Here is a 12,380-nt window from a genome sequence, read left to right on the forward strand (position 1 = left end):
TCTCAAGTCTTTGTGAGCACCTTCACAAGGTGGGCCCTGGTTTTACAAAATCTCACCAAGACTACATAGATATATAGACTGTATTTTATATAGTATATATCATGGACAAAAGTACATTAAAACATAAAAACGATAGCTAGGTGCCCAAGTCCCAGGATAAAAATATGTCCAATCCTAGTAGGCGCACTGGTGCCAGGACTGGAAAAACAATGACAATGTAGAATCCTTAAGACACAGAAATATTCCTACAATGGGGCTAGGCCAGGGCTGGGGGAGGATGGCCCTCCTGTTTTAGAAGAAAGTAGCAGTCCACAAAATTCACAAAAAATGATAGGCCGAAAAAGAGTAATAAAGATAATAGAGTGGATTATTGAGGATAAAAAAGAAATTATGTATTGTTACTATTGTACAAGAAGCTCAGAATTTCTGGACAGTAGATATACAAAAAGATTTAGAGATAGATTAGAGAAAAGAAAGACTTCCACAAGAAAAACTGTCTTAAGCTTCAAATGCAAATATGTGTTCATTAATACAACAGATTTATGAAAACTATTATATAGACCAATAAACCTTGGGCCATTTGGAAAAAGAAGTGACTGAGGAAGTATAAAAATATAATGAACAAAATCTAGAGATTTTTGAAAAATATATAAAAATATGGACATGGGGAAAGAAAGAGAGATCTGATATGGTGCAATATTTACACAAAGGAGAAAGCCAGATTAATCAGTACATAAAAAGCAGCCCCAAAGATATTCAAAGAGAAATACAGGCACAGGTATGCAGATATGGAAAATATCACAATACAAAAAATAAGACCACAAAAAGGGAATGTAGAACAGAAGATTAGTAAAGTAGAAGTTAAAAAAATAGAAGCTGAAGTTATGGAATACCTGCAAAGTGAAGGATTTAGTGTAGAAAGTCTAACGCACGTCATATCACAGCATAATGGAACAATGAGTCCCCAAAGTAAGGAAGAAACAGGAGGAGCAGCAGGCATCTGAAGAAGAAATATGGACCTGGGAAAGGAAAAGAGATTTAATATGGTGCATTATTTATGAAAGGAGAAAGCAAAACTAATCAATACAAAAAGAGCAGCACCAAAGATATCTGAAGAGAAATACAGGCAAAGGCATCTGAATGTGGAAAATGTTACAATACAAAAAAATAAGGAAACAAAGGAGAAAAGTAGAAAAGAGGATTAGTAGAGGAAAAGTTAAAGAAATAGAAACTGTAGTTATGGAGTACCAGCAAAATGAAGGATTTAGTGCAGAATATCTAACTCTGATAACACCACAGCAGGATAGAGCAATGGATCCCCAAATTAAAGAAAAAACAATGTAGCAGGAAACATCCGATCAGTTGCCATATGAAGATACTTTGGAGCCTTCCATGGGAAACTATTACAAAAGTTCAGTTGGAGTTGCACAGTCAGGGAAGGAAAAGGAAACAGTGGCAACCCTGATGTGGTCAGTGTCGTGGAGTGATAGGCCACTGAGTTCTTATATGAGAGAGCAATCAATGACACAGGATGAAACTGAAGAGAATGTGGCACAGGAAGATGCTCTGGAACTTTCTGTAGAAGGCCCACAGGAAATGGAGAACAAAGAATGTGCAAAGAAGAAAATGATCTAAGAGAAGACTTGCTTGATTTAATAGAGATGGACAGACATATTAAGATTAATGAAAAAAATAGGCCGCAGAAATTCAATAAAACCCTAAAAGTTAGAAGATTGATAAAACAAATGAACACAGTAATTAGGACTGTTCATAGAAATTGATGCGATATAACAGAAGTAAATAGTTTATATTACTGTGCAGCTAAATTAATAACAGGTAAAGTCTTACCACAAAAACACAAAGCAGTAAGGGAAAGGAAGGGGAGAAACCAAATGCCATCATGGATGTATCAAATACAGAAAACTATAAAGCAATTAAGACAAGAACTGTCACTGTTAGAAGAGTACAGAAGAGGGAACAGATCAACAAAAATACTCAGAAAGACAGACGTGATAAAAGCAATGCACATTATCAGAACAGATCAGAATCTATCATACACTGCCACAAATAAACTAAAAATATCAGCACAGGCAGAAAAACTTAAGACGATATGCAGATAAATATAAAGGAAAAGTGCAAAGTAAGCAATTTGTTAATAACCAAAAAAAGTTTTATGAAGAATTGGGAAACATGGCAAAAGGAATTGAAACACCTCCAAAATAAGAAATAGATACATTTTGGAGAAATATCTATGAAGATCCTGTGGAACCTAAAAAGATGCTAAATGGATAGAAGTAAAAGAAACAAGACATTCAAGCGTACAGGATATAAAATGGGATGAAGTAACGGCCAGAGAAATTGAAACAAAGTTAAGAAAAGCTCCTAATTGGAAAACCCCATGCCCAGATGCAGTACCTAACTTTTGGCTAAACGTTTTAACATCTTTACATGAAAATTTAGCCATGAGTAAGAACTATTTATATGCACACCCCAAACAGATGCCAACCTAACAACAAGAAAAACAATACTCGTACTTAAGAGCAAACCTGCAAGGTATCCTAGAAACTATAGACCAATAATGTGCCTTCCGACAAAATATACGCTATACACTGGAATTGATGCCAACAGAGTTTATAGTCCTTTAGAAGAAAAGTCAATCATGGCAATAGAACAAAAAGCTAACAAATGAAAGTAATATAGAACAAAGGATCATTTGTTGTTAAATAAAGTCATAATAGAGAACTGTAAAAAGGGAAAGAATCTAAGTATGGCATGGATAAACTACAAAAAAAAGCATTTGACAGTACCCCACATTCATGGATAAGAGTGCTTAAAAATCTATATAATACACCCTACACTGATCAACTACATTACAGCAACCATGAAACAGTGGCAAACCACTATGCAGTTACAACATGATAAAGGACAAATTATTATTCCATGGATAAAAATCTGAAGGGGGATATTCCAGGGAGACTCTCTCTCACCGCTGCTCTTTTTTGTCTTGACCTTAACCCATTAAGCTGTCTACTTAACACATTAAATCATGACTACAGTTTGGCTCCCAGAAAAGAAAAAAGTGCAAAGACCTTATCTTCTTTTTGTGGATGATTTAAAAATATATAGTTTATCAGATGAAGAACTGAAAGCACAACTGCAAGTGGTCAAAACTTTTTCACATGATATAAGAATGTCATTTGGTCTTGATAAATGTGCAAAAGCAACCTTTAAAGCCGGAAAGCTGCAGCACCAAGAAAACATCAGTCTGGAAAGGAATGTGATATAAAATAAGTTTGAACAAGAAGGCATATATAAATATTTGAGAACTGATGAAGGGTCGACACTAAAATATGAACAAATGCAAATAAAAGTAAGGAATGTTTTAGAAGACTAAAATTACTACTGAAAATAGTTCTGACATCTAGGAACAAAGTCCAAGCTATAAACCAATTGATTGTTCCTGTCCTAACTTACAATTTTGACTGGCCTCAAAAGGTGTTGGATCTGTTGGACATGAAAGGAAGAAGAATGCGTCATGCGTATCAAATGATTTATAAATATCAGTGTATACCAAGAATATATATTTCCCATCCTCAAAGTTGATTACATGTATAGATCTGCAGTCGTAGGACTACATACATATCTGCTGACCTAACAAGACCCAACCATAGTGAAAGTTTTAAAACATGTGGAGAATAAGTCTAAGATAACTTCCCTGCTTAGTTTTGCAGAAGCATATCTGTGTCAAGAACGAATGGAAATCAAGCCAGAAGTAGGTAAAAATTAGGCAGCAACTGAATGTGTCAGGAAACAAAAGAAAAAATATAAGGCAAAGAATCAGATGAGAAGGAAAGAGATGTAGAAAATGCATAAATATAGTTACAAGTACAGAAAACACTTGAAACAACTTCATGTTGATCACAATCAAATGCAAGAATGGTTAAGGAGAGGTGAATTTAAACCAAAAGAGGAAAGGTTAATATTGGTAGCCCACAAGTTAGTGGACTACATGCACATTGGTTTACAAAGTCCAAACGTAGGAGAAACAGACAAATGTAGGTTTTGTAAAACAGAATTGGAAACAGTCACCCATCATGTTGTTGGCTGTAATATACTAATGGCATAAGGATTGTATACTGAAAGGCATAGTAATGTTTGGATTGAGGATTGCGCAAACATTATAATGTTGAAGTAGATGAAAACATTGGAAACATGAGCCATGAAGTATTATAGAAAATGATGAAGTTTATATCACATGGGATTACCCATTACCAACAGTTAAAAAATAGATGCTAGAAAACCAGTTATAGTTTTCCATGAAAAGAAGACAGAAGTAGCATTGATCATTGAAATGATGCACCAGTGACTACAGTGTCTTACGTACAGAGAGAGAGAGACACAAAGTCATAAAATACTGGGATTTGCAGGCAGAAACAAGGGCAATGTGGAAGAAGGATACCCAGACAGTTCCAATAGTAGTAGGAGCAACAGTTCTTATAAAAAAAATAATTTGCAATTGTACTTAGATATGTTACCGATACATGTAACTCCATATGAATTGCAGGAGTCAGTACTGGGCACATTGTAGGGACTGTGAAAAGCAGTTCTGGCTAATGTCAAAGATTGAATCAATACTAATTTCATGAACTTAAATCATACTTTGGCATGGGGTCCCATCATGGTATTAGAAACCCAAAAGGCTTGTAGAAATTAAAAACAGGAAAACAATACAATACGTAACCATGTTCCCAAAATACTCTACACTGTCATCCTAAGAGACCCTCAACTGGCTTTTGGAAAGTGACTCAACAGATGCCACAAAGAAACTGATTAGGTTGCAAGACAAAGACAGAAATATAAGAAGTTAGTCATCAGACACCACTTATAAGGGATGCACGGAACAACTTGCTCACCTGTCTACAGAACATCAAAGGTAGATGGGAAGGTGTGCTTCTATCAGGTTTTGAATAAAGAAAACACCGCAGAAGGTGTACAGCCCCAGGCACAGCCTACCATGAAAAAGGAAGACGAGCCCACTACAGAAGAATTAAAATAGCTGTAAGGAAAATGAAGTCAGGGAAAGCAGCAGACTCAGGCGAAGTTACAACATACATGATGATGATGTTAGAAGTGTTAGGGGAGACAGATAGTGGAGAAAAAGCTAGGGATGAAGAAGAATCCCAGACTTGCAGAAAGCAAATGATAAGGTCCCATGAAAACTGATTTTGACAGTGTTGCAATAATTCAGAGTCCCAGAAACATTGTTAAAGGCTATGTACATGGACTCAGTGCCACAAGTACAAATGGTATTCAGACTCACAGAGGGGTGGGCACCAGAGTTCAGTTCTGAGCTCATTGCTGTTCATACTGGTGATTGACTATATTAACAAACAGGTCAGAGGGGACAGCTTAACAAAGTTACTGTATGCAGATGATGTGGCATTACAAACAGACTATGTATAGGGACTTCAGCAAAAGATAGGGGAATGGAATATAAAACTGAAGGCACACACAATGAAATAGTGTACAGACAAGATAGTTGTCATGGTAGCAAATAGGGAACTCAAAAGAAGGTGAAAATTGAGACAAAATGGAAAAAGTGGAAGAGGTTAACCACTTCAAGTATCTGGGAGTCCTTGTTGAGGGAAGGAAAATCTAAATAAGGAGGTCAAAGCTAGTATTAGAGGGGCTACAATCAACTGGCACAGAGTGATGGGGGAAGCGTTTGAGTGTGTGAGAGAAAAATGCAAAAGAAGCTGAAAAGTAAGGTGTGCAAAATAGTAATGTGGCTGTACTATATGGTACAGACACCAGCCTGTTAAGGGGTAGAAAATGTATACTGTTTATCAAGTTCTTAGGTTCATAGGTAGTTAGTGGTCATGCAGTCCTGGAAGCCATTAAGCAGCCTAGCCCAAATTACCGACCTGTCCAAAGCACTGCCTGGTTAGGTGACTTGCTCAAGGACACAGAGTAGGTAACTAACGGCTGAGGGACTTAACTCTGTACCACACGAAGTAGCTCATTAACAGCCTTAGTCCTGTCCACCAATTGCCAAACAAAAGAAGGACTCATCTAGCTGGGACAGGCGAGAAATTATGATGTCAGATCAAAAGCCAAAGTAGCTCCAGTTACAGAGAAGGTCAAAGAGAACAGATTGGGGTGGTTTGGGCATACATGCAAGAAAGCAGAAGGTGATTTGGTGAAGAATATTTGGGTGTGACGGGAAGAAGAAAAAAGGTAATGAGTATATCCAGCAAAGAAATGGATGAACTGTACGAAAGAAGGCCTGCATGAATTAGTGACAACTGTTGAAGAAGGGAGAAGAATGGCCTTGAACTCGGAGGTGGTGACAGCTGGTGCTAAACCACAGTCTCCTGGAGAAAATTAGAAAAAGAGTTTTGATGATGATGACAACGATGATCATGGTCTTTGTTCCTAAGGCAAGAATGGAAACAAAAGATGTTTTATTCCTTTCCCAGGTCTTCGAGCTGAGATGTATGACTAAAGAACACGCTTCTCTACAGCTTGTAATATTCGTTTACTTGTAGCAGTGTCCAGACAAAAATGTCTTCCCAAGTCTACTTGGAATGAACCAGATGGCTCCTGTTCTATCATTTCTGGGTCTTGGTCTTGATATGTTTGGGCACATGTTAAATGCATTAGAAGAGTGCAGACAGAGCAGCTGTCAGCAGTAAGGTACATATTAGCCAAACCACGATATTTTCTGTTGTCCTTCCATTCTCTCTGTGGAGACAAGTAGTGGTAGGTTGGAAGACCTTTTAGCCTTTTACCAGTCTTCTGAAGAAATGTAATATTCTTCAAAACAGAATATTATATGTGTCTTAAAAGTGGTCTTGTTAAATGTATTGCTGTATCTGCTTTGAGGATCCAGGACATTTGAGCTTACTGTATTAACCTGAAATTCTGATATGGCCCTCTCACACAATGCATGCTGGTATGTCCACTGAATCAGAAACAACATGTCAAGAGACATTTTCCAGGCTGAGAGAGGTCTGTGGTTGCCTACCTTTTGTAGCTTACCCAGTTCTCCTGGGTCTCTAACTGGCACTAAAAATGAGGAAATTGCAAATAGAAGACGTTGAAAATTAGCTGTATGTTTTGAATAAATATTACTACCATTTTATGGTTTTCTCAAAATGTTGACATAGTGTTTCATTTTCCGGGCTTTCTGCTTATTTGGTTAACAGATTTTTGGTGTCCTTTCACATTAATAAATTAATGACTGAATAAAACACATGCCTGTTTGATAACGTGAAATGGCTCCAGGACGATTAAACAAAAGCTGCTCAGTGACAACAATGGTGACGAAAAAAATGTGCAAAACAACTTTTGAACTAATGTTCAAAGCTGTGTTTTGGTGGGAGCAGCTCTGTACACCCACCATGCTGGGGGATTGTCTGCTATGCGCCTTTACTTACTGTAATCATCTCTGAGCTCACTGTGTCTTGGCACAAGGACAATGCCTTATTTTCAGCAACCTCATTCAGTTAATATATTGTATGATTTAATCTTATAAATTGTCTCATATTTTGTCATTGTACAATTGTGTAGCACCACTGCTTAAAAAAGCTGAATATTATCAAAATTAAACCCTGAATGCAACAAAGTTACATGACCATCTGTAATGTTCAGGAGGTGGAAATATTATAGAAGTATATTACTTATTCAAAAAAGAAAAGAAATAAAATAATAAAAAAAAAACATGCATTCATACATACATAAATATTCAGCTCTGTTATCCTAATGTGGCCTATCCACTGACTTCATTGTAATCCCCCAGTATCACATTTTTGTTTAATTCATCATAATCCTCCTTGTGATGTCTCCTCAGTGTGTAGAAAAGTATTTTAATATTCCTCTTTTAGATTCTATTAACTGTATTGTTTCTAGATTTTGCCTGATTCCCCAAAATGCCATCAGTACTAACATCCAAATTGATCCAGTTATTCCTGCCTATCACTGAACACATGCTTTCTGTATGCAAAGATCTCTAAGAAAGCAAAGAAGCAGTGATGCCAACCTGCCAACACACCACAAGGACAGCTGATAAGTGCTGAAAATGTATGTAATGTATCTGCCCCTCCCCCCTTCAGATGGGGAGACATTTTTCTTTTACTCCCTGGTCTTCACCCACCTATATAGGATAACGTGCCGATCCCCCACTTCACACAATCATGGAAGGAGAAACCTTCAGTCTGCCAAATGCTTTGCCCTTTCCAGCTGAAGTAGCATTCTAGTAGCTAGAGTTCTTTCCAAATCACAGTCCCAAGGTATCAAGGGAGAAGAACTGGATGGATTGGCAAAACAGAATTATTCTGTCATAATTAATAAAAGGCAGTAAAAGCTGAATGTTCATTTTGTAAGATAGTTGCAATGCTACTTCTAATAATTATCATTGATGCTTTTAAAAGGTTTATATTTTACACATAAACATTTCCTTTAGATTATGCAGCACTGTAATTACCGATTTACTTTGCTTTTCCTAAAACTCTAACAACTGTTTGATCCCATTGCCTGTGACCAACTTTACTAGAAGTAGTGAATATAGTGACAAAGATAAAACAACTGGAATTGGGATCTTTAGAAAGGTGAAGGAGCAAACTACATAAGAAAATATGGGAATTGTGGGAACAATATATGCAGAGCAGGAACGAGGTTTAAGAGGCAGGATTTGAATGAGCTATGCTTAACTGACAATGACTGGTTTATAAGTGATGTGTAATATTTACAACTACAGTTTCAATGGTGTCTGTGATGTAAACTGTTTGCAACTAAAGTGATATAATTTTATATGTTTTTCATTTATATAACTGTAAGATTGCCTTTGTCATATGTGTACATTTTAAAAAAGATGTTTGGGGGAAAAAAAGAACTTTGCAGATGAAAAAAAAAAGCATTGTTTAAACATAACATAATCTTCCTTAGCTATGTTAAGAGAAAGTGAGTGTTTTAAGTTTTGTCCCAGAAGAGCAAGCCCTGTTTTTTTATATAGCCAAGAGTCTTAAAGCAGCAAACTTTTAGGATGATTAGCCTTACCTTTCCTTGTAGACTGTAATTTCACAATCACTACTGCTGAGAACAGAAACTGAACAGCAGGTTTATTATTTAGTGATTTCAGTATTAGACTGCTTCTGGTTATTCCTTTTTATTCCTTATGAACATTGTATTTTGAATTGGCAAAATTGTGTGTTTACATAGCTTTGTTTTCCTCTCTAGGTAAAGGTGATGTATTCGGAGATGTGTTTTGGAAGGAAACAACCTTGGCTCAGTCCTGTGCCAATGTGAGGGCTTTAACTTACTGTGATCTACATGTTATTAAAAGGGATGCCCTGCAGAAAGTTCTGGAGTTTTATACTGCCTTCTCCCATTCTTTTTCAAGAAATCTAATATTAACGTACAACTTGAGGAAAAGGGTAAGCATTTTTCTACAAACAAGGTAACTATTCCCAGAAACGATACACTTATGAAGGCATCTTTCAGATTTATGATTATAACCTAGGCTCAGAAATGTTTAGATTTCTTGTTTCATAATTAGCATTTGTAATAGGCTAGTGGGCTATTTGCTATCATCTGAAGAAAAGCAATCTTAGACAAGAAAAACATCAGTAATTGTGTTTTCAGTGGAAAGCTACTGGGAATTCTTATAACATTGCATTTGCCTGACAGCATAGTGGGTTGTAATTTAATTTGAAGTTTCATAACTACTTTTATTTTTTTCTTTGTGATGGAAAGTTGTCTTAAGGATATTCTTGTAGCATTAGGCTCAGGCTGCAAAATGTTTGATGCTTCTGGGTTTTATTGATTGGAGAGTGATTGGGTGTGTTGTCATCATAACAGTACCTTGTTATGACACAGTAATAAAAATGATTTCATTCAGTATGACTTTTTTTACAAGGACAAATTCAGCGATGGTTAGCAGTGTTTCTAAGAGAAATTAATTTTAGCTAAAAGAAATGGATCTTGTTTGATACAGACAATATACTGCCAGCTTTTTGTTTGACAATAACTTAGTTTTTCAGTGTTTAAAAAAATGAAATTCAATGTATATATTAATGCTCTGAATAAACATTGTGTATAGTAACTGTACATCAATATGTACAGTGTTTCTATAAAAATGTTCTTGCTTTAGGGTGAATATGAAGTTTTTTGGAAACAAATCAAGTACTGTGTAAAAAAGAGGGGCTTGGAAAGAGTCCCTGACAATGATTACATGTTTTGTCAGACATTACTATGTTTTATAAAATGTATAAGATATTATCTTTACAATTAATGAAAAGAAACATTGGAATATGTATTTCAATGGTAGTAGATACCTGTTGTATAGGCTGATGATAAAATGTGCACTTGTACAGGTCTTAAGATAAAGGACTGGTGTAATGATTATTGAGATTTTCCTAAATGAAGTATTGGAGCATGTGCTTTGTTTTATATACAGTTTTATTTGGTGTGTTCTTTACAAAGTGATTGCCTTACTGGTGCTGAAACTGTAATTCTTGCATATTTTATATAACTTTGTTTATTCTGTTTGAAGTACTGTTGCATGAAAGCAACCTAAACTGGGCTAAGGGATGAATAAATATATCAGTGTCACAGCATTTCTGCTGTATGGGTAACCCAGTAAAGGTATAGGACAATGGGCTAATACACTCTACCAAACTGGTGCTAAGAGATTTGCAGGGAATGGTGTCATGTTCCTGAGTGAAATGTCAAGGAAGAAAAATGATTCTATACTTTTTCCTTTTTACATAGACACAGTAAGGGTGCAAATAACATAGAGAATGAGATGCAGGTTTGATTCCTGCCACAAACATGTACTTTTTTCTTTACAGATGTGTACAATATAAGAATAACCACACTGCAGCAGAGCCAGTATAAATGTTTTTAATAGCTCTTGAAAAAAATATGCTAGTATAACTGTCTGAAAAAGTATGGCTGTGTAACTGTACATTGTCTGAAACTGATTGCAAAGTACAATTTCTTACAGCTACATATATGCTAGTGTCATAGAATATAAACTGAAGTCATCCTATCACAGAATAGCCTGAGGTATCAGCCATTGTCATAGAACATAAACTGAAGTCATGCTATCACAGAATATGTTGAGATTTCAAAGCACATTTATTATATTAGCATGGCTGTTCTATAAATTGTTTCTGGAAAATTATTCCAATTAAAGATGACATTTCACTCCTTCTCTAGGACTGACATAAAAAAAGTTCAACTTCACTACAACAAAGGCAGCATGAAATGAAAAATAATTTTTCGCTTGAGAAAATATTCCATTATTTGCAGATTAAAGGGGTTTCTTCTGGTTTGTGTTGCTCTGTTCGAGAATGAACAGCCTATGACAACAAAGAATGTTTGTTTCTCTGTATAGAAGCTCAGCACAAGTAAGAGTGTGGATTTGTCTTTGCAAGCCATTCAGAAATGAACACTGGTTTCATATGAAGTACTAAGTTAGCCAGTCTCCATGGAACTACAGGCTGTTATGTGCATACCAAAATTAGACTGCTGTCTGTTGTGTAGTACAATTAACAGAAACAAATGGAAATATATATATAAGTCTTGCCATGGCTAATAGCTGGCCCCAGAGGCACAGATATTCAGGACTTGCTGGACATCCATAAAGCATGCAGGATTTCTGATATCAGCTACCCTCTCAAGTAGGAGGAGCAGAGCATGGGACAGCACAATGCAGGAGTGAGTTTCTTAGGGGGAGACATTACCTTTTGAATACTGTGCTAGTAGTCTCTGAAGAGGTAACTTGTCTTGACATTGCCCAAGTATTAGGTGCTGTTCCATGTAAAGAAATAATTGACACATTCAAAGCACTATCAGTTCTTATGCAATACAATGAGGAAACACTTGCTAATAATACACAATAAATCAGGATGCATGTATGATGGGATTACCACTAGTTTCCCACAACAGTTTGTCTGGGGCCTCTTCTTTTTTTTACTATTTCCTTTGATGTAAAAGTGGGAAAGGGTGTGGATAACCAAATATGTTAATGACTATGAACAGGGTAACAAAATTACATCAGAAAACACAGTAATAAAATTCCTTCAGTAAAAGCTTCTTGTCCTCAGTGATAATCTACAAAATACAGATAACTTTAATACCAGTAAGTATGACATCATGATATATGGCCAAAAAGCATATGCATTATGACTACAAAAGAAATGTTTAAATGCTAAAGAAATCCTAAGAAATGTTTAAACTCCCAAAACATGCACCATTAAAAAGCTAGCAAAATGGGAGATAACTGCATAACTATAGGTTGCAAGTTATCAGAGCACCACATGCAATGGCTAGAATGGTAGTTGCTCAGATTATTACATTTTTACATTTTTTATATT

General features: G+C 36.0%; 1 protein-coding gene across 2 annotated transcripts in view; it reads left to right on the plus strand.

The window, feature by feature from the left end:
- The window catches only part of KCNH1 (potassium voltage-gated channel subfamily H member 1), a 2,413,895-nt gene that overhangs the window by 1,609,099 nt on the left and 792,416 nt on the right, over nt 1-12,380 (plus strand). For both annotated transcript variants that reach the window (XM_044061729.1, XM_044061739.1), the window contains one exon: nt 9,238-9,434. In XM_044061729.1, the coding sequence (XP_043917664.1) occupies nt 9,238-9,434 (197 nt within the window). The remainder of the gene's footprint in view (nt 1-9,237; nt 9,435-12,380) is intronic.

This window comes from Protopterus annectens, chromosome 1.part0 (assembly GCF_019279795.1).
Source record: "Protopterus annectens isolate FY-2018-M chromosome 1.part0, PAN1.0, whole genome shotgun sequence".
Lineage (NCBI taxonomy): Eukaryota > Metazoa > Chordata > Ceratodontiformes > Protopteridae > Protopterus > Protopterus annectens.